Source organism: Notechis scutatus, chromosome 4 (assembly GCF_049901735.1).
Source record: "Notechis scutatus isolate UNSWTSFEM ecotype Mainland chromosome 4, rNotScu1.2, whole genome shotgun sequence".
Taxonomy (NCBI): domain Eukaryota; kingdom Metazoa; phylum Chordata; class Lepidosauria; order Squamata; family Elapidae; genus Notechis; species Notechis scutatus.
The window spans coordinates 29,992,800-30,015,278 of record NC_142012.1 but is presented as its reverse complement, the minus strand read 5'-3'; the positions used below and the strand labels follow the sequence as shown (position 1 = coordinate 30,015,278).

The following is a 22,479-nucleotide window of genomic DNA, read 5'->3' as shown; positions in this document are numbered from 1 at the left end:
CTAGAATAGATCTAGACAGTGTTTGGGGGGGAAATTACCCAGAAATCTCAACTTAGACCAGTCAATAACTATATGCATCATTTGCAAGGCTTATGCAGCTACTTCAGTAGCTATTCCCAAGTTGTCTACATATACACTGAAATTTTACTTTTTCACCCAATAAAACAAATAGTTATACAATTAACACAACAGATTTACAAGTTAGAAAATAGAGCTTCTACATCCTCCCAGGTGCTGCAAAGCACTTCTTTGCATACTTTTAAGTATCAGATTCAAAGAGCGAAGTACAAAGAGCAATTGAAGCACCATGCTTTCTCTGAGGTCCAGAACTTGAATATGCCCAAGGTTGGCAAAAATCTACAGAATATCCAAATTCTAATTAATGTATTTTAATGCAGTTATTTAAAATCACATCTAATGTGGATGTGTTTCCATAATTTGACTGAAGATACTTTGGGATATCTAATATCTAAATTATTTATCCTAGTCAAGTGAGATTTAACCTTAAAAGAAAATTTGGCTTCCCTATTTCAAGTACATTTGAGATGTTGTATATGATAAGAGGCATAATAATCCCCATAAAATCACTATCTTGAAGCATAACCATTGTTCAAACAATTTTCCTGCTAAGATAATGGTAGAATTTGATCGCTAAGAATGAACCGGCCCCATGGCTTAAACAGATTACATTTATACCTGAAATTAAAATATGACCCGTTTATGACAGGAGCTATTGCAAATCATGGGACAGAAACATTTTTTAAAATGCCTGTTTTCAAATAAGTTCAAATACAATCTTCTTTTATTTCTTATTCTGCTTTCTTACCTTATTTCTTACTCTGCTTCCTTACTTTCACGGCCACAATTTCTATGTTCCCTCTGTATAATTTCTAAAAACCCACATTTATTTATATACATACATGTGTATATATATATAAATATATATATGTGTATGTGTATATACACACACACACCTAAAGAAGCTACTTGAATAAGCAGCAAAACATTTCAAGACCAAAAGAAAAAAAGTCCATTTACCATGACTCAACTTCCAGACAACTCTACATGAATGACTGATAATCTTCATATAGATACATTATATATTTAAGACACCTTATTTATGTTGCTCGCTCTTCACCCGTGTTCACAAATCCATATGAATATCCCAAAGGTGCTTTTTCAAGAGGCAACTGGATTTTCTGGTTTTTCTTTGAAGATGTTTCGCTTCTCATGCAAGCTTCTTCAGCTCTGATGGATGGTGGGAAATGGAAGGATTTACACTCCCTGCAGACAGCTGGCCATTTAGGAGTTGTTGCCTCTTGAAAAAACATATTTGGGACAGCCATGACCTGGATGACTGAGAATCTCCATAGACATCCATATGAATACTACGATAGTACAGGCCAAGTAGAGAGAGAGAAAAGCACGCATATAGCAAAACTACAACTGAGCCTTCTACCCTAACCTATTTTACCTTCCTTCTCCTAATGTTGCTTGTCACTTCAGTCAAAGCATCAAGGATAGTCCGCTCAGGTGCGGAATAGCCTACGTTCTATACAGCAGCTTTCTCCAACATGGAAGTGTACGCTTTTTTTTCTTCATTCTAAGCTTTTTAATACTTTCTTTAAAAAAATAAGAATAATACCGAGGGCCATTTCAGAGACCCCTTGAAATCATAATCAATAGTTATATATGGTGTGAAACAAACGAACGCCTGTTAACAGCAAGCCAAAACGAAGATCGTGACTCAACGCTCTCTAACGCAGGGGTCTCCAACCTTGGCCACTTTAAGTCGGGAGGACTTCAGGGTTGGAGACCCCTGCTCTCTAACGTCCAATAGTTAGCACGCGGTAAAAGACTTACTTACTCGCCCCGCTAAGGTAACAGCGCTACCTACTTTCTGGCCACGCCCTTCCCCTCTCCGTTTACTGATCGCCTGACTCCTTTTCTTCTCCGAGACCATTGAGTTTCCAGACAGTCCGTCGCCAAGTGATGATGTCACAGAGAGAGAGAGAGAGAGAGAGAGAGAGAGACTCTCACGTTTGCACTTCCGGCGTTCCGTCTTGTCTATGTCGCTGTACTTACCTCATCACAGACTTCCATGTCTACGGTGTGAGCCGCCGGCTCCTCCTTTAAGGGTGGCGGCCATTTTGAACGGGTGGCAGTCGGGGCACATTGTCTCCGCGTCCACCTGCGAGCCACGGAGGCCTGGGGAATTTTTTCATTCGTAGCCCACCCTTCTCGTTTTTCCCGCCTCTTAATTTTTTTTCCTGGTAAGTGGAACTAGCGGTAGTTGGGCCCGGTCTGCTCCTTCTCCAATCAGGTGGAGTTGGTTTGGTGGCTGTCGCTGAGGCTGGCTGGGCCGCGGCTGTCCAGCTGCCTCGAGGCTTCTTTCCCGTCGCGGTGAAAGAGAGGCAGCCTAGCCGGTGAGAAGCCCGAACAATCCCTAATTGGTACCGCCGCGGTTCCATTGACAGCCCTTCTTCGTCTCTTTCTTAGCCCTTAACATGTCTATTCCGCTTTCTGAGTGGCTCGATGTAACGGGGCCCGGGTCGTCCCTTCCAGCCCTTGATCTTCACCCCAGTTGGGCAAGGAAAAAAAGGACGGCCGCAAAAGCCTCTCGGTTGAATTTATTTTCGACGACGCTCTTTTCCAAGAACCGGCTTGATTTAAGATACTTTTAATCAGAAGGTTTTCCCTGCCCCCCCCCGCCTCCAGCTGTGGCACAGTGCTTAGAAAATGTCCTTTTTTTCCACTTATCTGTTGACTCTTCTGATCCCTATGAAACCCTTTTGATTTGACCGTCAAGATGGCTATTTTTACCTCTGCTTTTAGATATTTGTTTAAGCTTTAAATGTCTCCTTTGCTGGAACCCATGTTATATCAGTGAAGTAAAAAATAAGTATGGTTTGTTGCTATAAAAAAGATGATCATGGCAAATATTAAACTTACGTTTGTTCACTGGATAATTTGGAGCGTTTATATTAGAAATGCGATAAAACACAGCATAGTTGTCAGTGTTATTTAGGTAGCAGAGATAATTGTTGGTAATATAATCCCTGGATATTTAAATATTTTTTCTTAGATTAACTGAGTCACCATTACAAAACTGCTGTATGAATCTTGTATTGTGCTAACCATCTACAACATGGATGTAAACTGTTGTATGTGAATGCTTCCCACATTTTCAGTAGTTTAATATGGATGGAAAGAATGAGATAAAAAATAAAATTTTGGCTGTCTGGAGATAATGTCAATTGGGATTCAGCAACATTTGAATTTTTAGAGAAAAACTGCTTTGGAGTTTGGGTGTATGTAATGTAAGATAGCACCTCCTGACAGGAGCTACTTAAACACATTCAAGTTTTGTTTTTGTTTTTTTGAGATTGTGCCACAGCTGCAAATAGTGGCCACATGAACCCAAAAAAAGTTTATGTTCCTTTATGCAGATACTCTGTAAGTGCTCTGAAGCTCTGTTTTCCTTTCAAATACAAAGCAGTGCTCGGTACTTCGCTTAATACCATTGTTACTTAGTGTTACAGTCCATTGATTATCTACAAAGGGTAAAAAACTGACTTAAAAATATCAGTAAAATTATTGTATTATTAAAGTTCCATGTACTGTGATGAAAAATGTAAAGTTCAACTGGGCTATTAGAAGCATATACACAGTCTGCAGTTCATTTGTGGATAGGTAACAGGTGATTTAACAATTAGGAAAATTATACTTACTTGATCAAATAGTACGAGTTTGTTTTTGATTTAGACTTTGATATTGGATACATTTAAGTGCTGTTTGAGCACCATATTTTTGCAGAAAAGTGGCCTATAAATTCAGCAAATGAGTAAATAAAGTTTTGAGTTTTATGTAATTTCAGGCTTGAACTGTACAGTCCCTGTTGCTCTCTGAGCTCAGTTTGCTTGAAGACATTTCATCATCCAAAAAGATAATATTAGTGCAACTAGATTACCAGAGAATAACCTAGAGTACACTGATGATGTCATCTAATTGGATAATGAAATATAATGAAATTCAGAGAACATCAAGGCTCCAGAATTTTATGTTTTATGAAAGTTTTACAAAAATCTTTAATTATTTAATTAAATCCTATACTTGGAATGCAGCAATGAAATCATGACTGCCTTTTTTCCCCTTTTTATTGTGTATATTATGTTTACTTTCTCTATAAAAGCTAATACGACTACAGATCTCATTCCGAATCTGTCACATTTAGTGATATGAGAAAAAAAAATGTGGATAAGAGGTACTTTTCAGCTTTAAGCAGTCAGGACATAAGCTATTGAAAGTCACAGTTTAAGAACTGAAGTTTTGTTTTTGTTTTTAAAAAAAGCCTCTTACATTGCTTGTCCATATATTGCTTGTGTTGTTGATAAGGAATCAGATTTGTATTCTGCAGAGTTTGGTTTTAAGTAGTTTACCACAAAAGGCACTGGCATGGAAGGATTAAGACTGATTTTGGCTTTACCCACAAAAATCAATGCAAGACTGAGATGAAATACCTCCCTTCTACCAAGCATGCTTGTTCTTCGACTTCACTATCATTGATATCTGCTGTTCTTCAGTGTTTCCTGGATATTTATCTCTGTTTGTTCTTTTATTCTAGAATCATCATTTTGGAATCCTTACTTATTATATGTGAATAATCTGTAAATCCTTACTATGGCTGATAAACTAACAAGAATTGCTATTGTGAACCACGATAAATGTAAGCCAAAGAAATGTCGCCAGGAATGCAAGAAGAGTTGCCCTGTGGTTCGAATGGGTAAGAAATGCAAGGTCACTTATAACTTTTTTTTTTAAATGTAAAATCAGAACAGGGAAAAAACATTTAAAATCATATTTTTCAACTATAAAGTTATATTTGTAAATATCTGATGTGTATCCTAGTATGTTTACTAATTTTTATTTTAAAGTTAAGAAATATGTGCCTAAGGTACTTACATTCAAGATTATTTGAGACCATTTACAAAACATTATTCTGGCCAGAGCTAATACTGCTCTGAATAATTTTTGTTCTTTTTATTTTTTTTTATTCAGGAAAATTGTGCATAGAAGTAACATCACAATGCAAAATAGCATGGATTTCTGAAACATTATGTATTGGTTGCGGTATTTGTATTAAGGTATGGATCATTTAATTGAAAAATACCTCTATATCTTTCAAACAGGACAGTTCCAAGTATTTTTCCCCCATTATTGGATAAGAGGTCTTATTTTTTGTGCTGCTTCTTTGCTCCTCCCAGACGTTCAAAAGACTGGTGAAAGGCTTGCATTCTGCATAAATGTAAACCACAGTTTGATGTTACATTGTGCTCTTTTACATTTGTGGATAGGTAACAGGTGATTTAACAATTAGGAAAATTGATTGATTTGTCCTTGATTAAGTAGCTGTGGGTTAGGATTAAATAGTAAAGTACTTTTAATAAGCAGTCATTAGCTTTCCAGGGAAATGAAGTTAAATGAAGAGCAGTTTCTACAGTTGCACTTTTGTTTTTGTTTTTTTACCTTTTATGTGGGTACAGAAGATCTTAATTCTGAAACCAAAGCAGCTGTCTTTTTTTCACTCTATGCTTGGCGGTCCACTTTAAACTTATTGTTGTCAAATGTTATAATAATGATAATACAAAATTAAATAACCAGAAATATCAGCTAGCCAGCCACCTTGACTATTAACTGGGAGTTCACTCAAAAAGAAGTGGTTTCTTTTTGTGGGTTATTTTCATAGTAAACCACAGCATTGACACACACTATTTATTTATTAAATATAGGTAGTCCTCAACTTACGACCATAATGAGCCCAAAAGTACAGTTGTTAAGCAGGTCACCACATGACTGGACCTTATTTTATGACCTTTTTGTGGTGGTTAAGCAAATTCCATGGTTGTTAAGTGAACTGCTTTTACCCAATGGGCTTTTGAGGGAGGGGCTGGAAACCAGAAGTAAACACCTGAAATAAAAAAAAATTGTCAAAAATCATGCTCACAGTGCTGCAAAGAGTGGTAAAGGTGAACCAGTTGCCAAATTTCAAAATAGAATCATGTAACTAACTTGGTGAAGTTGTCGTAACTTCAAAATGGAATCAAAAGTAGCTTTTGAGGAGACATTGTAAATTTGAATGATTGCTAAGCAATTGGTTATAAATTAAGAATAATCTGTAAGCATTTTTAATGTTAACAGTAAGCTATGTATCATGTAAATGTATCATGTAAATTAGCATGTGTTCACACAACTTGCCAAACAACAATGATTTACTAAATTGGCCACTATTCATTATATATTGTATTGAACCAATAAGACAGGGGTGTCAAATTCACGGCGTCACGATGGCGTCATGTGACGTATCAGGACTTTTTCCCCCTTTGCTAAACCAGACGTGTGTGTAGCCAGCGTGTGATGCAGCCGCTCTGTGGAGTTTGACAGCCCTGCAATAAAACATGATTTACAAAACGATAAGTACCTCAGTGAGAAACAATACGCTAAGCCAAACTCCAATAAAGTTTGGCGCTATGTGTGGATCAGTTTGGGCTGAAAAGTGGAATTGCTATTCAATATAGATTCCTGCTTTTTGAAGAAGATGTATTGTAATTTTTTGTTTTGTTGTAGAATTTGAGTTTTTAATTCTTGCTTCTTTGCTCTCCCCAATTATGGTTGCTGTAATGTCCAAATCATGACAATTATTTTATACATTAAATTCTGTATTTTTTTGGTATTCTGCTTCGAAAATGAAAAATAAGCTTTCCATTGCAAGCAACTTCAAAATAAATTTCATTTAATTTCTCCTTGTGGCCTATTATAGTCTTAAATAAAACTTATTTATTCAATTTCTATAGTCACCTATCTCAGTCTATTATAAAGTATAAAATTATATTAATTATTGTTTAAAAAGAGAACTGCAGGTAAAATGATTTGCTCTATTAATTATAATCTTTTAAATGTATAAACTCATGTTATTTTACAGAAATGTCCTTTTGCAGCCTTGTCAATTGTTAACTTACCTAGTAACCTGGAGAAAGAAACAACTCACAGATATTGTGCCAATGCCTTCAAACTTCACAGGTATCTCCACTACATTTCTTAAAAAATAATTGTGAATATGAAGTGATATGGGTGTGTTTTATTTGTGTCATTTGTGTCATTCTGCTATAAAAATTGCTTTATAGCATAAGTACAAGTTTAGGATAATATATCAGTACGCTTATAAGATAGCTACTTGGATTGAATTAATTAATTGGATGTTGATGATTCCATGTAGTATTGTCATATTCGTAAGATCAGTATGATTTTTGGAGCCAGTATGCACATGTTCTTTATATGAAAGAATTATTCTGTCAAAGAAATATTGTGAGAAGAATTAAACCTAATTGTTCTTCAGGTTACCAATTTCCATATAATCAGCAGAATTTTAACTACTTTGTGGTTTTTTGAAAGGCTATCACTGGCAAACAGTTCAACCTATTACAAAGGAAGTTGTTTGCTTTCTCTTGTAGGATTATCTTGTTATAGACAAACAGGGTCAGACTACACTTTGTCACAACCCAATATATTCAAACAGATTTAGATTGTAATGCTTATTAAACAATATTTTCAAGAACACTAGTTTGCACAACACATGAAGTTTTGTTAAAACTTTTGATAATTCTCCGTTTCTTCTAGACAAGCATGTATTGTTATTTGAGCTTAACCTAAATGTTGTAACTTTCATTATAAGTGCATACTTATTTCTAAAGGCAATGGAACTGGAAAATAAAGAAATATAAAATACCTTGTTTTTATAATATTGTCTGCATTTTAATTACTTTATGAAGGTTGCCTATTCCTCGTCCTGGAGAAGTGCTGGGTTTGGTTGGAACAAATGGTATTGGAAAGTCAACTGCCTTGAAAATCTTAGCAGGAAAGCAGAAACCAAATCTTGGGAAATATGATGTACGTATAGCAATTATATAATGATCTAATGATTGCTTTAAAGAATTGGAAAGGCCTTGAAGGAGAAAGACCATTACCAAAACAACAGTCAGATAAGCAGGGTTTTCCCATTTAAGAATCTAATTTGAGGAAATATCTCAGGGATGCCCCTCCTAGTTAACATTAAGATAAAGGGAGGGAAGGAAAGAAGCAAATCCAGACTTGAAAGATTCTGTTATTATAGCTTTACAATAAAAGTAGTATTGATCTACATGCTATTGGTTTCTTAATCTGGTCTATCTTATAGGGCAGACCATGATGCTTTTTTGAAGGTGTGTGTGGAAACTAGTAGAGCTTGAAAGTTTGCTGGTTAGCTTTCCCTTTAATTAAGATCCGTGTCATTATAATTGTTCTCCCAAGTCTTTGATCTTTATTAATGCAGTTGGGCTTGGCTTTTCAATTTTGTCCATTATTTTATCAAATTGACTTTATATTTGATTTTTTAAATATTCACGGTGATTTTGTGCTTTCATCATGTTAGTTTTATTATGACTTTAAATGCTTATATCATAATTTCATCCATGTATGAAATATAACAAATACAAAATTGGAAAGCAACTATTTTTTTAAAAAAGCATGTGCTTCATTGTGCCACAAACTTTTGCACTTTATTTTTGTCTCTTTTTCTTCCATGTTATTTCCAAATCAGTTTTGCAATTCTTTGCTAGCATTTTATAGCTCCCATTTGTTATCCTGCCTATGCAGTTTAAAGGTAATCCTCTCTTAACAAAGGTTCATTCAGCAACCCTTCAAAGTTACAGTGGTGCTGAACAAATGTTAGTTGGTTCCTCAAGGTTATGGCTGTTACAACATCCCCACAGTCACACTATCAAAATCTGGGCCTTGACAGTCCCATGTCTATCCTTTGGCTGCTTTGAACTCCGCTGCCCCCACCATGACTTTTCCCAGGTGCTAGCAGCTGACTTGAACAGGTCTGCCTCATCATCTGGAGGGGGAGGAAGATAATGGGGCGGGGAAGGGCAACCAAAAGGTCAGACATGGGAGTGGGAGAGATAAAAGAAGTTGGAGACAACAATTGGCAGGGCAGAAAAAGTGTGAGGGCCTCACCAGCCTACTTTAACTGGGATTACTGGAACTGCCATTGTGAAGCAGTGCAATGATGAAATTTTTCATCCCATGACTGCGTCATTTAGCAACTAATTTTCCAGTCCGAGTTAGGCTCGTTTAGCAAAGACTGCCTTATATGACAACTTAATTTGTACATGTAGTTCTTGATTTACAACAGCAATTGGACCAAAATTTCCATTGCTACATGATGCAGTTGTAAAGTATGATCGCATCGCTTAGCGATGGCAATTCCTGTAGCCCCAAGTTAGTGGAGAAGCTGGCAGGAAGTTGCAAGTCCCAAGTGGCTTGTAACTCCTGCCCCAGAAGGTGCATGAGGGAGTGAAGGAGGCATGATAAGTCTAGGCTTTGTGTAAGGGAGGTGCAGGAGACTCACATAGTGTGTAAGGGTGCAGAAATGGCAAAACTGATGCTCTGGGGCATGAAAGTGGCCAATGCGGCACAATTGCAGAGGCTGGAAGAGGGTGCACAGGTGGAGGAGACTTGCTCTAGTAACTGGCAACCTTTTTTGTCTGCTTTCCCAATGACTTTCTGGGGAAGCCAATAGGGAAAGTCACAAATGGCAATCACATGATTGTGGTGCATTGCAACTGGTCATAAGTGCAAGCCAGTCATCAAGTGCCCAGATCACTATAACATGACCATGGGAGTGCTGTGATGGCCAAAACTTTGAGGACTAGTCACAACCGCCATTTGTTCAGCACTGTTGAAATTTCAAATGGTTGCTAAACGAATGATTGTAAGTCAAGGATTACATGTAGTTTGCTTGCATTGACAACATGCTTGTGTTGCATTCATGAAGATAAAATGGATTCAGACTTGTACTTCTAATATTTTAATTAATGTTACCCCATGCTTGCAAAATGAGATAAATTCTTGCATCTGCATCTGTCTACAGAATTTAGAAACTCAATTTTCTGTGATATAATTTTTAAGTATTCAGGAGGTTAATATTCTTATCTGCTTTGATATCATAATACATATCTTTAAGAAGTTAACTGTTAGGATTATATGATCTTTCTACCTGTGGTCCATATGCAAAAGATGGGTTGACTTACATGTCTTGTAGACTAATTCCTTCTGAACAATTGCTAAAGGTTGAAAAAACAGCTAGTCACTTCTGCAATCTAAAATACACTATGGGAGTGGCCAATTACTATAACTCCTGTTTTTTGGAACCTGCAATATTGAAGCTATTACCATTTTTTCAGAACATGAAGTATATAATCAAAATAATCATCTGAGGTTTTATTTTCTGAACCATGCCTGTGTTCCGATAAGCATTTATTTAAATATTTTGTTTAGGACCCACCTGATTGGCAAGAAATCCTGACATATTTTCGAGGGTCTGAGTTGCAGAACTACTTCACAAAAATTCTGGAAGATGATCTCAAGGCCATCATTAAACCTCAATATGTGGACCAGATCCCAAAAGCTGCCAAAGTGAGTAAAAAGAGCATTGCATATCTGATATGCAATGCTCGGCTTGGGGAAGAAAGGGCTAATTCATCAGTTATGGGAATGAGAGAGTTTTTCAAAGCTTCATGAAAGATTTAACCTCACTTACATTTGTAGCAGGCTTCAGTTTTGTATAGTTTCTCCTGTGGTTTAAAAAAAAAACAATTTGGTTGTTGTCTTGTGACAGGGAACAGTGGGCTCAATATTGGACAGGAAGGATGAAACCGGTACCCAGACCATTGTATGTAAACAGCTTGGTAGGTGGTAGTTTCATCACAAATTATTTTGGGAATGTTTACATAATCATTTAATATTTTTAAAACATTCTATTTCTGTTTAAAATAAAGTACATTCGCTGCTAATGAAATATTGTAGAGTATGTTAAAATTTATATTTACTCTCATTTATTCACAGTGAAATCCTGTCCAGAAATGAGAGTACTAAACAAAATTAAATATGAAATAGGCTGAAAACAGGAAGACTTAAACATTTTTGTTTCCTAATTGGGTTGACTTCAGTGGGACTAAAACATGACTAAATCCTATTGAATTGAAATTATTTAAAATGATGAACAACGATGAAAATAAATTTTACAAAATATTTTTAATGGAGTAAAAAAATTGAAAGCAGGAATTCTAAATAGAGACATACTACAAAACAAACTTCTCCAGCAATCTTGTACCACCCATACTATTAGCTTTACCAGGTAGACCACACAGGAAACGTGACCAAGTAAGCTTATTCTGCTTTATTGTAAAGTGACATTAACAGAATCTTGCAAGTGTGAAAGTGCAATTTTCCTGCCATCACTTTTACAGCCCGAGAATTTACGGAGCCTCTTGCTCTGCCCACTATGCAGCTGCAGATTGCTGTCTTATCTGACATATCAGCAACGTTTCTTCACTTCATCCCCCAAGTCTTTCCAACATACTATTATACTTAACCTACTTATATGCCTCCTCAAAGGTTCTAGTTTATAATGTACTTTTCAGACACAGAATATTGGTGCTTTTTGACTTGAATGAAAGAGTCATGTTGGTACTCCCATTTCCAATTATTATTGCTTTAAAGGATTAATGCCATAGTTTTGAATTGTACACAATAAAATCAGCATTAGACGTCCCAGAAGTCTTGGCTGCCTTCAGCAAACTAGCTTTTCACTCTTTACCAATTGAAGATTTTCAGCATGATTTTCAACACATTTCAGTGACATAACGGTAGTCCTCGTTTAGTGATCATAATTGAGTCTGGAAATTTAGTTGCTAAGTGAAACTGCAAGTGTGCTTATGATTTTATTATAGCTCTCCTTTGTTTTACAGACCTGCAAAAGTTGTAAATACGAACATTAGTTGCAAAATTACTTTTTCATTACCGCCATAACTTCAAAAAAAGTGCTAAAAAGAGGCAGTCACTAAACAAGGATCACCTGTAGACCAGTCTGAGTCTGAATTGTTTGTGTCTAAATATGTCAATGCCAACATAGGTTGGACAACAACTGTTGGTCAAAGTTGCCATTTGTTTATTTAGCACCAATCTTCAGATTGAACTACAACTGCTCCTTATAACTCTACCCAGATGAATTAACTCTGTTTTGCCTACCTTTCATTTACTAACCCATGTCTAGCCATTCTTAAATTTCCAGGAACCGCTTCATATCAAAGCTGAAAATTACATTAAAATATCCAATTAAAACATCTCATATTTCACAAAATTGAGGTTTGAATGAGACTTTCTGAAATTGTGGGAACTTGAAGGAGAAAGAATAGAAAGTAAAAATAAATCAAGAAAAATATTCGTTTACCAGCAAGAATTGTTATTTAGGATTCAGTGTTTTCTATATGTTAAAAAATGCAATGGACCTAACCAACGATAATCTCTAGTACCTTCCTTGAAGGAAATAATGAAGCACTTACATAGATGGGAAAATTTGTAGGTATGAACAACAGTTATTGTAGGAAATTTCTTATAAATTAATATTTTTAAATTGTCTTCATATTTAGCACATGGTGATATATATATATTGCTATTTAAAAACCCTACTTTTATAGATTTATCTCATCTAAGAGAACGAAATGTTGAAGATCTATCCGGAGGAGAACTTCAGAGATTTGCTTGTGCTGTTGTTTGCATTCAGAAAGCTGATATGTACGTATTTTCAATCAAGTATTTTGTCAGAATATTTTCATTATTGTTAGAATGAATAGCTGTGTCCTGTGATTATGATATTAATTGAATAAGAATTATGGCAGCTTCTTCAATATTGCTGGTATACAGGTAGTCTCAGTTAAAGACCAGTCATTCAGGAACCATTTGAATTTACAGCTGTACTTTATTATTTATTTAGCATATGATGGGAATTATGACAGAAGAGACGTAAACAACAACTGCATTAAATGAGTGGTACTTACAATTCCAGCACCCTTGCAGTCATGTTATTATAATCTAAGTACTTGGCAACTAGCTATGGTTGTTGTGTCTTATGGTCATGTGATCATCATTTGCAACTTTTCTCTGCCAGCTTTCCATAAGCAAAGTCAATTGGGGAGCTGGCAGGCAAACTGCAGGTTGCCCTTGCCTCTTTTTATCCTGAAGAGCTCCACTATGAAGTACAAAATCCAAGATCTTGTACTTCATAGCATACACTTGGGCTGCAACACTCCCTCTCCTATCCAACCACACTCATTTTGCTGAAAATGAATTGGTGATTTTGGGATTTATAGCTATAAAAGGTTTGTTTATGGAAAGAAGGGAACCCAATATTTATATTGGGAGTGTGGAAATATTAATATGTTTTAACTGCTACGAAGAATATTGGAACTCACTTCTTTAGATATCTTTCTTTTTCTCTCTTCTGCAGTCTGTCACTTTTTCTTTCTTGTTTTTTTTTCTACTTTTCCTTTTTATGTTTCTGTAGGTATTTTAAATTGCAAGTGAAAAAAATTAATAAAAATTATATTTAAAAAAAAGTTCCAAGAGAATAATAGTGAGAGAGGGATATACATCCATCGCCTTAATTTTCAAAGGAACCAACCGTTTTAAGAATCAAAATATTACATTAAGATTGGTCTAATCAATCAAAGTAGTTATGTTTTAAAATTTGTAACTTGTCAAGCATATGCATATGCTCAGAACACCTTTGACTGAATTGTGTGGAGTATTTTTGTCCTGTCTTCTGTTTACATTTTACCTCACCGTGCTCAGATCTGTCTTGGTTGACTTTTTTCCTTTTATTGCTTACTGGAATTAATGGTGTACGTTTTTTCGGGAAAAATGTTTTTTTTTAACACTGATGAAAGCATCTCTTCTTTTTTGTGGTGAGTAGCTTCATGTTTGATGAACCTTCCAGCTACCTAGATGTTAAGCAGCGTCTGAAGGCTGCTGTTACTATTCGATCTCTAATCAATCCAGACAGGTAAGACATTTATAAATGGACTCCTAAAACGATGTGGGTTGCATACTTTTTTTAAAAAAAAAAACTTTTCAGAATAAAACTGAACTATTTTTGCTCCTTTTTGTTTCTTTGAAATTATCTGTAACTTTACCTTGGTGAGTATTATTTCTTTCTTTTTACAAACAAAGGGAAGTAAGGAATTCTCTAACTGAGAATTACTGTATGTAAAATGCTGTTGATAAAACCCTGTAGGATAGAAAATGATATTCACACATTTATTTTGCACGAATATTGTACCTTGCTGTTATTTTACTGAAACGTGAAGAAAAGCTTAATTGAAATCTCTGAACTTTTGATTCTTTATCTTTTTATGTTCTAGATATATTATTGTTGTAGAGCATGACCTGAGTGTCTTAGATTATCTCTCCGATTTTATCTGCTGCTTGTATGGTGTGCCAAGTGCTTATGGTGTCGTCACAATGCCTTTCAGTGTAAGAGAAGGTAATTGTTATTCAGACTATTTTTTTCATCTGTCCTGGATATTTTTACAAAAATCCTGATGCAATAAATACATTGACACCTATACATAAAACATGTAAGCAGTGTATGCCTGTATCCTAGGAAGTGTGTTCTTATAATTGAAAGATAAAATACTTCTCACACATAATATCAGCCTGCTGCTTTGGATTACTTCTGGATGAATTGAGAACACAGATTAGGAAAAAAAAACCTGATATAGTAATTAGAGCAATTGTGAAAATCAATTTATTGTCTATTGCCCTTACCATACTTATGATATGGTACTATAATTGTATAGTTCAATTTTTCCTTTCTTCATTGTTTCAGTAAAAGGTTACATGATTTGTGCACTTCAAAATGAAGAGCTTGCTGCACCATGTTGAAAATATCCCCAAAATGCTCTTAGGATAGATTTTGCCCTATCTTCATGTATCCAAATATTTGCTGTTTACCTATAAAAACCTTGTATTACAAGATCATCTTATTTCCAAAACAGCAGAACTTTTATGTATACAGGTAATCCTCAACTTACAACAATTCATTTAGTGACCATTCAAAGTTACAACGGCACTGAAAAAAGTGACTTATGACCATTTTTCTCACACTTGGGACTGTTGCAGTATCCCTATGGTCATGTGATCAAAATTCAGATTCTTAGTAACTATTTCATATTTATGATGGTTGCAGTGTCCCATGGTCATGTGATCATCTTTTGTGACCTCCTGACAAGAAAAGTCATTGGGGAAGCCAGATTCATTTAAGACACTGAGAATTTTGGGGGCATTTTTTAAACCCGTTCTGACAATTTCACAATATTAACTAAAGCTTTTTTTCTTACAGGCATAAATATTTTCTTAGATGGTTATGTTCCAACGGAAAACTTAAGGTTTCGAGATGCATCGTTAGTTTTTAAAGTGGCAGAGACAGCTAATGAAGAAGAAGTTAAAAAGATGTGTATGTATAAATATCCTGGAATGAGAAAAAAGATGGGAGAGTTTGAGCTGTCTATTGTAGCCGGAGAATTCACTGACTCTGAGATAATGGTGATGTTAGGAGAAAATGGTGAGTTTCAGTTAAAAAATAACAAATGTCTTGAGTTTTCATGAAACACCCCTGCGTGCTTCTGATCTTATTTAAATGATATTTAGTGTTGTGTAGTACTTCCAGTAGCTCTTTAAAGTGATTATTTCCTTACTGTTGGGAGATGTGTAATAGAACCATATGTAAAGTAGCCCATTTGAAGAATAGACATCTAGATTGCTTCAATTGGACTCTGACTGGACAAATCATGTCAAGGTGATTGAAGCAAAATCTTAAGATTATCTGAGGTGATTTTGATCATGCAGCTCCTGAAGAATTTGACACAGTCCTTGTGATTGCTAACCCAGGTACCTACTTATTAGATTCATGCCTCTGGCTGGCGAGGGCTGCCCCTGATCAACAATCATCAACAAACTGTTGGTTCTGTTTGTTGATGATTTCTGGAGGAGCTGGGATAAAGGTAGTACAAGAGGTGTTCCTTGATTATTCAGTGGTTTTCAATACCATTGTCCATGGTTTCCTTCAGGTTTCTTTTAGAAATTAGGAGTGATGGGCCTGTGTCATGGTAATTGTTTCTCCATGGTCGGTCCAGTCAGTGTGGACAGTGAGGCAGAAGTTGAGTTTGGGACGTCTGATATATAAGATGCTTCAAGGTGTGATGCTTTCGTCCCTCATGTTTTAGTATATGTATGAGTAAGTGGACAGGGTTCTATCAGTTCAGGACTGTGTATCTTCTGTCTGAAGACAGTGCAATTCTGGCAAGGGAGCAGCAGACTATAACAGACTATATGTGCTTTGTTTTTAAGATGGACATTACCAACACTACTGCTTTCTATTTTTTAGGAACTGGAAAAACAACATTCATTCGGATGCTTGCAGGGCGACTTACTCCAGATGATAAAAGTAATGTTTATTGATTCGGCTTACATTTAAAATATTTAAACATAATTTTCCATAACTTAGATTACATATAGTATATATCTTTCAGGTGAAGTACCTGTTTTAAATGTAAGCTATAAGCCGCAGAAGATCAGTCCAAAATCTACCGTAAGTGCTGCTTCATTTTTTAAAAATTGTGCTATCCATTAATCAGAGGTACTGTGTTTCCCCGAAAATAAGACCGGGTCTTACATTAAAGATGCATTAGGGCTTATTTTTAGATTATGTCCTTGAGATTGGACGGTAGGGGCTGAGCTCGCAGGGACCGCGGTGTGGCACCATCCGTGCCCTGCCACTTGCCTCACCTCACGGCAGCACCAGCAACAAAGACACATGCAATCCGGACACGCCACGTTGGCTACCTGCCCCATCATGGCCATGGGCAAATACAGACAGTGGAACAAAGTGGTCAGCCAGCCATGCAGTACATCCTGTGGGCTGGATTGTGCCTCCCCCCGCACCTCTGTTTGGAGGACTGGCCCAGCAGGTGCGCGTTTTGGTTTACCTGTGCTGTGAGGACTGCGCAGCATCAGAGTGTGCTGGCCAAGGGGTCAGCCCTCCAAGCAGCATGCAGAGGCACAGAGGGAGGCATGTGATCCGGCCCACTGGATGCACCACGTGACTGGCCACCTGCTCCATCCTACTGTCTATATTTGCTTTCCTGTGGGGGCAGGTGGCCACGCGGCACATCCAGTAGACTGGATCATGTGCCTCCCCCATTTCTGCCTCCCCTTGCTGCTGGTGCCGACATGAGGTGAGGCCCCCGCCATCTAATCTTGTCCTCCAGCTCTGCTGCATATGCGGGACAAGCCTCCCGCCTGCTGCCCCATCCACGACAGCTCCGGCAAATGGAAAGGGCAGGGAGCCCCATCCCCAAGAGGCAGCCGGGAGTCTGCCCCACCCAGGCCCCCACAGGTGCCCCTGACACAAGCAATGTCATGCTGGTCACACCCAGCTTAACTGGGGATTATTTTGGGGATAAGGCTTACAAGCTTCCTGAAAAATCATGCTAAGGCTTATTTTCTGGTTGGGTCTTAGTTTCGTGGAAACAGTAGTAGATATTTGATATGGGAGTAGATATATGCACAAATTTATGTCAATGAATGGAACATTCCAGGAAAGCTAGACCACATTCCAAGGACCATAAATATTTAAATATTTTGGAACACTGACTTTTAAAAAAATGTTTGCATCACTGGAGAAATGAATCAGTCAGCATGGTCTGAAGGTAACATGGAATGTTTCTGAGTACAACTTTAGGAACATTTTCACTTATACAGCTTGGGTTCTACCATCCAATCTGCCAACCTTTGGTGGAAGTCCTGGAAGTGACTTCTGCATATATGTTTGGGTTTTTAGTTTTTTTTAGAATGTTGAGTGTAAGGATAGGGGCAGAAGTCCTCTGGAAGATGAACCAGTCCTGTCTTTATTTCAGAATTTTTCATAGCTAAAATGGCTGGCATTCCACATTTTTGAGATGACTTGTCTATAGTAGTTTGTCTTCTCCTATTCTAATAGTCACTAATTAGGCGTTAGATGGTTATGGACTGTGCACCCTAACAAAAGTAGTAGGAGTAATATAGTAAACTCAATTCAGTGTGCCTAATTCTAAATATGACTTAATTTGAATAGGGAAGTGTTCGTCAGCTACTTCATGAGAAGATCAGAGATGCTTACACACATCCACAGTTTGTGACTGATGTAATGAAGCCTTTGCAGATTGAAAATATCATTGATCAAGAGGTATTCTTCTTGTGTTACTATGGTTAGTTTCTGTAAAACTTCCCTGATTTACCAGCTAAACTTTTAAAAACATGATTCTGCATTAGGTGCAAACTTTATCTGGTGGCGAGTTGCAGAGAGTTGCTCTTGCCCTTTGTCTCGGAAAGCCTGCTGATGTCTACCTAATTGATGAACCTTCTGCCTATCTGGACTCAGAGCAACGTCTGATGGCTGCTAGAGTGGTCAAACGGTAAGCTGGCACTTATCGTAGGTAGGGAGAAATATCTAGTATCCGAAGGTGATTGTAATTTATGAAAAATCTGATTGCAAAGAATTAATAAACTCTCTTCTATTTCAGTTTCATTCTTCACGCTAAAAAAACTGCTTTTGTGGTAGAGCATGACTTTATAATGGCCACATACCTAGCAGATCGTGTCATTGTCTTTGATGGAATACCATCCAGGTGCACAGTGGCAAACAGGTAAGCAGGATGGGTAGAAAAAATGAGAACCACATGCTATAATGAATTATTTCTCCATTCTTGTCTTACATTTTTCAACCAAGCCATTTTGTATTTTACACCAAAAAAAAAAAAAAACCCTTTAGAGTACAGGCAGCTCTTCTAATAAATAAATTAAAAGTAGAAGTAAATGAAAATTAATATTGACAACTCCAAAAACAATAAACACTTGTGATATATTTTCTGTATATTATATCAGAGATGACTTTGCAGTTGAGCACTAGTTGAGAATAATGAAGATTAAGGTACTATAGAGTTGAGCCAGTTTGGTAAGGTATCAGGCGAGAAGCTAGGAAACTGAGTTCTAGTCCCATTTTAGGCACAAAAACCCCTTACTTTTAGGCAGTCACTCTCTTAGCCCCAGGAAGCAGGCAGTGGTAAATCACTTCTGAAATCTTGCCAAGAAAACTGCAGGGAGTTGTAGATGCAGTCACTAGGAGTCAGTGCTGACTCTACTGTGCATATACATATGCTACAAATTTAATCAAGAATCTTACTTAGTGAAAATGTCTTGCAAATGTAGTGTGGGATATAAAGGACAATAAAGGGAACGGAGGAAGGAATATTGAAATTATACAGATGGAGTGCTAAAATGGGATATGATAATTAACTATATTCATTGTAAAGTCAACAAAAGGCTGCATTGATGGGGACAAATGAAAGTAAAGAACAACATATTTCTATAGTTTTCTGGCTATGAAATTAACACATTCTGATATCAGTGATTCTACGCGCGGATTGGATATTTTTAAGGAATATATGGATTAACTCTCCTATAGTTTACATAAAAGCTATTTATAATGAGTTACAAGCGGTGGTGGTATTCCGCCGGTTCTGCCGAGCTGGTAGCAACGATGAGCAGCAGAGGCCGAATTGGTTCTCCATAGACATTCTTGAAAAGGGATGTTAAATCTTTTGTCCATTACCTTTGAAGTTAATAGTCAAATCAGATAAGGTGAACACTTCTGTATCAGGCAAAGGTGTTGTCAAAGAATTTTAGGAATGCTAAAATTATTGTACTAGATGGATATTTGGCTGCCATTGTGTAGATTAGAGTGAAGTGCTCACAGTTTGATCTCAACCATGGTTTTTTGTGGTTCCATCATAAACCGTGTAGGAGGAGAATTGACAGTAAGCCAGATCAGCAGCTATTTGCCTCTCTCAAAAGAAGGAAAATTTGACTAGGATAGGAGTTGTTTTAATTTATGTTCAGTTAGCAGATTCTCATTCCCTAACTGCAGGAAAAGAAATATAGTTGCCTTTGATGGAAGAGCACAGAGCATATTTCTTAGCAATTTAGACTAAATGGATTCTAATGCAGATGTATCTTTATAAGAACAGAGCTGAGCACCACAAAGGAAGTTTGGTACGCTTAAGTAATTTGTTGCTGGGAAACAGATACAGCCTTTGTAGTTTGCAAATTAAACTGTTACATTGTTTGGGTATGTTTGGGCACAAATTGGAAGAAGGCTGATTTGGTATTTCCACAAAGTGGAAGAGGCTGGCTAGATGTTGAAAGGGCTTTCATGTCAGTACTTAACACTAATTGGAACTATGGAAAATTCTTTCCCACTCCTTCCTTTCAAGGTTTGGGAGGTAGTTATTTTCTAATCTTTGTGTAAGAAATATCTGAATTCTATTACATTTCACAGGCCTCTCTGCCAGCCCTGCAATTGATTTACATCTTTGCACTTGGATCATTTTTATTTTATTTTTGCCTCCAGTAGTCACAATTAAGGAAGGGGAGGGTTGCTTCCTATATTATGTCTAGGGACAGGAAAGATTTCCAAAGTCCCTTTTAGGCTGGAAAAGCTCTACACGTACATTTGGAAGCTGGGTAAAATCACTTCAAAACAGAACTTTACAAGCCTAAGCAAAATTGAGTTGGCTGCAGGTTGTTGTGTGCTTTTTCCCTTTAGTTCATACCACAGGTATACATTGCCCCTAAATAGCTGCCAGCATAATAGATTTCTACTAGATTGTAGCAAAATGTCTGATGAATCCAATTGTGTGTGCTTTGTTGTACATAAATGATATTTAATATAAGTGGCAAACTGTAGATGGCTTTCATTTAATTAGAAAAGTTCATTGTCTAAAATGTAATAATTGTTGCCAATTTTCTTTACAGCCCTCAAACTCTTCTGGCTGGTATGAATAAGTTTTTGTCTCAGCTGGAAATTACTTTCAGAAGAGATCCAAATAACTATAGACCAAGAATAAACAAAGTCAATTCAATCAAGGTAGGAATAGCCATGAGAAAAAAATTTTCTTCTCATACTACACTTACCGCATCTACAAAATGTTGGGTGGTGGTAGTGGAGGGGTTTTCTGTAGTTACAACTGTTAAGTAAACTCATTGTGTTTTTCTTTCCCCAGGACGTGGAACAGAAGAAAAGTGGAAATTACTTTTTCTTGGATGATTAATTGAAAAGTTCATTGATTTAGAACAGTGAAAACTTTTGTTACATAAAAAAAATCAGGTTTTAAAATATAATGCTCATTCCAGTGGTTAAAAAGAGTAAAAAAATGATACTCTTTATGTAACATTTACTGCCTAAAAGCAGTGTTAGAGTACCAATTTTTGTGCCTGATATGGCCATCTTTTGGATGTAATATTTCAAAGCAAATACATCTGATGTCATAGAAAGAGACTCTTGTGTTTTTCACTGTGGATTTTGGTTCAAATATAACTTATTAACATACCAAATGCTGGCATGTTTCCAATTTTATGTTCTTTAGCTGTTTTCTGTACAGGATGGTTTAACAAAAAAAGGTCATACAAATTACTATCAAAACCTCCGCAAAGAGGTTCATAAATAAATGCCCATCTACAGCAGTTGTTTTTAATGTTAATGTTAATGACTCAGTTATGGTTAAAATGTGTATATTAGTTTTGAGGAGCAAGAGTCCTGGTGAGTTCCTACTCTATTCCTGCTACCCAATGTGGTAGAATACTGGGGTGAGTAAAAAACGGTGCTATAAACCAGGGGTCCCCAACCACCGGGCCGCGGACCGGTACCGGTTCGTGGAGCACTCTGTACCGGGCCGCAAAGGAAAAAAAATAAAAAAAATGGCGGCTTTCTTCGCCTTCGGTGAATGCTGGTGGGATCGGGGATCAAGGACACAAATGAGAGAAGGGGAGGGAGGAAGCAACCGAAGCCTGTCCTGCTCTCTGGCTCAGTGGCTTCGGCTTCCTCCCGCCTCATTCCTCTCTCAGTCGCGCTCTCGCTCCTCCAGCCCAGGAAGAAACTGCTTCAAAGAAGCCGGGGGTGGCTTTTCCTGTCAGCGCAGCTCCTCCGAAGTGCCCGTTTCACCCCCACCCCGCCGCCAATCAATCCAGGTTCAATCCAGTGCTCCGTTCTGCCTGCCTGCCTGCCTTCATTTCTGGTAGTTTCGGAGCAGCTTCGGCTGAGAATAACTTTTCGCCTCTTTTTCTCAGCCGAAGCTGCTCCGAAACTACCAGAAACCAAGGCAGGCAGGCAGAACGGAGCACTGGATTGAACTGCGGGCGGCGGGCGGGCGGGGGTGAACGGGCGCTTCGGAGGATCCGAAACCAGAAACGAAGGCAGGCAGGCAGAACGGAGGATTGAACCGTGGGTGGCGGGGTTGGGGTGAACGGGCGCTTTGGGGAAGCTGCGCCGACAGGAAAAGCCACCCTGCCGGCTTCTTTGAAGCAGTTTCTTCCTGGGCTGGTGGAGGAGTGAGAGAGCGACAGAGAGAGGAATGAGGCAGACACCTGAGGGATGAGGCTGAGGGAGGGAGGGAGACACCTGCGGGATGGGGCTGATGAAGGCAGGGCCGAGAGGCGAGGCTTCTCAGC

At 37.5% G+C, this 22,479-nt stretch overlaps 2 protein-coding genes across 19 annotated transcripts in view; one reads left to right on the top strand and one right to left on the bottom strand.

Moving 5' to 3' along the window:
• ANAPC10 (anaphase promoting complex subunit 10) overlaps positions 1–2,007 on the bottom strand; it is a 36,109-nt gene extending 34,102 nt beyond the window's left edge. For 4 of the 15 annotated variants that reach the window (XM_087963071.1, XM_087963074.1, XM_087963077.1 and 1 more), the window contains exons 1-2: positions 1,832–1,922; positions 1,475–1,777 (exon numbers count right to left, since the gene is read on the bottom strand). The gene's annotated coding sequence lies outside the window, so the exon portion shown is untranslated. Of the gene's footprint in view, positions 1–1,474 lie in introns of all 15 variants that reach the window. The other 11 variants (XM_087963069.1, XM_026668795.2, XM_087963075.1 and 8 more) reach the window with 5 other exon arrangements.
• Positions 2,008–2,130: 123 nt separating this feature from the next.
• Positions 2,131–21,366, top strand: ABCE1 (ATP binding cassette subfamily E member 1). Of its 4 annotated transcripts, none has more exons than XM_026668793.2 (18): positions 2,131–2,273; positions 4,625–4,783; positions 5,059–5,144; positions 6,980–7,077; positions 7,827–7,944; positions 10,375–10,512; positions 10,715–10,784; positions 12,576–12,672; positions 13,850–13,939; positions 14,298–14,419; positions 15,278–15,499; positions 16,322–16,381; positions 16,467–16,525; positions 18,050–18,160; positions 18,247–18,389; positions 18,498–18,620; positions 20,788–20,899; positions 21,036–21,366. In XM_026668793.2, exons 2-18 carry the CDS (start codon positions 4,681–4,683, stop codon positions 21,081–21,083), a joined length of 1,800 nt encoding a protein of 599 aa, XP_026524578.1. In that variant the 5' UTR covers positions 2,131–2,273; positions 4,625–4,680; the 3' UTR covers positions 21,084–21,366. The 4 variants fall into 4 exon arrangements, with proteins under 4 accessions (XP_026524578.1, XP_087819192.1, XP_087819193.1 ...); XM_087963066.1 differs by having other exon boundaries at positions 2,131–2,277; XM_087963067.1 differs by having other exon boundaries at positions 2,131–2,426.
• Positions 21,367–22,479: the final 1,113 nt, after the last annotated feature.

Bases quoted from the DNA above. Each gene is read 5' to 3' on its own strand.
- ABCE1 (XM_026668793.2), top strand. From the start codon at position 4,681: ATGGCTGATAAACTAACAAGAATTGCTATTGTGAACCACGATAAATGT. The intron at 5,145-6,979 runs GTATGGATCATT...GTTATTTTACAG, and splicing joins GTTGCGGTATTTGTATTAAG to AAATGTCCTTTTGCAGCCTT. The intron at 16,382-16,466 runs GTAATGTTTATT...TATATCTTTCAG, and splicing joins ACTTACTCCAGATGATAAAA to GTGAAGTACCTGTTTTAAAT.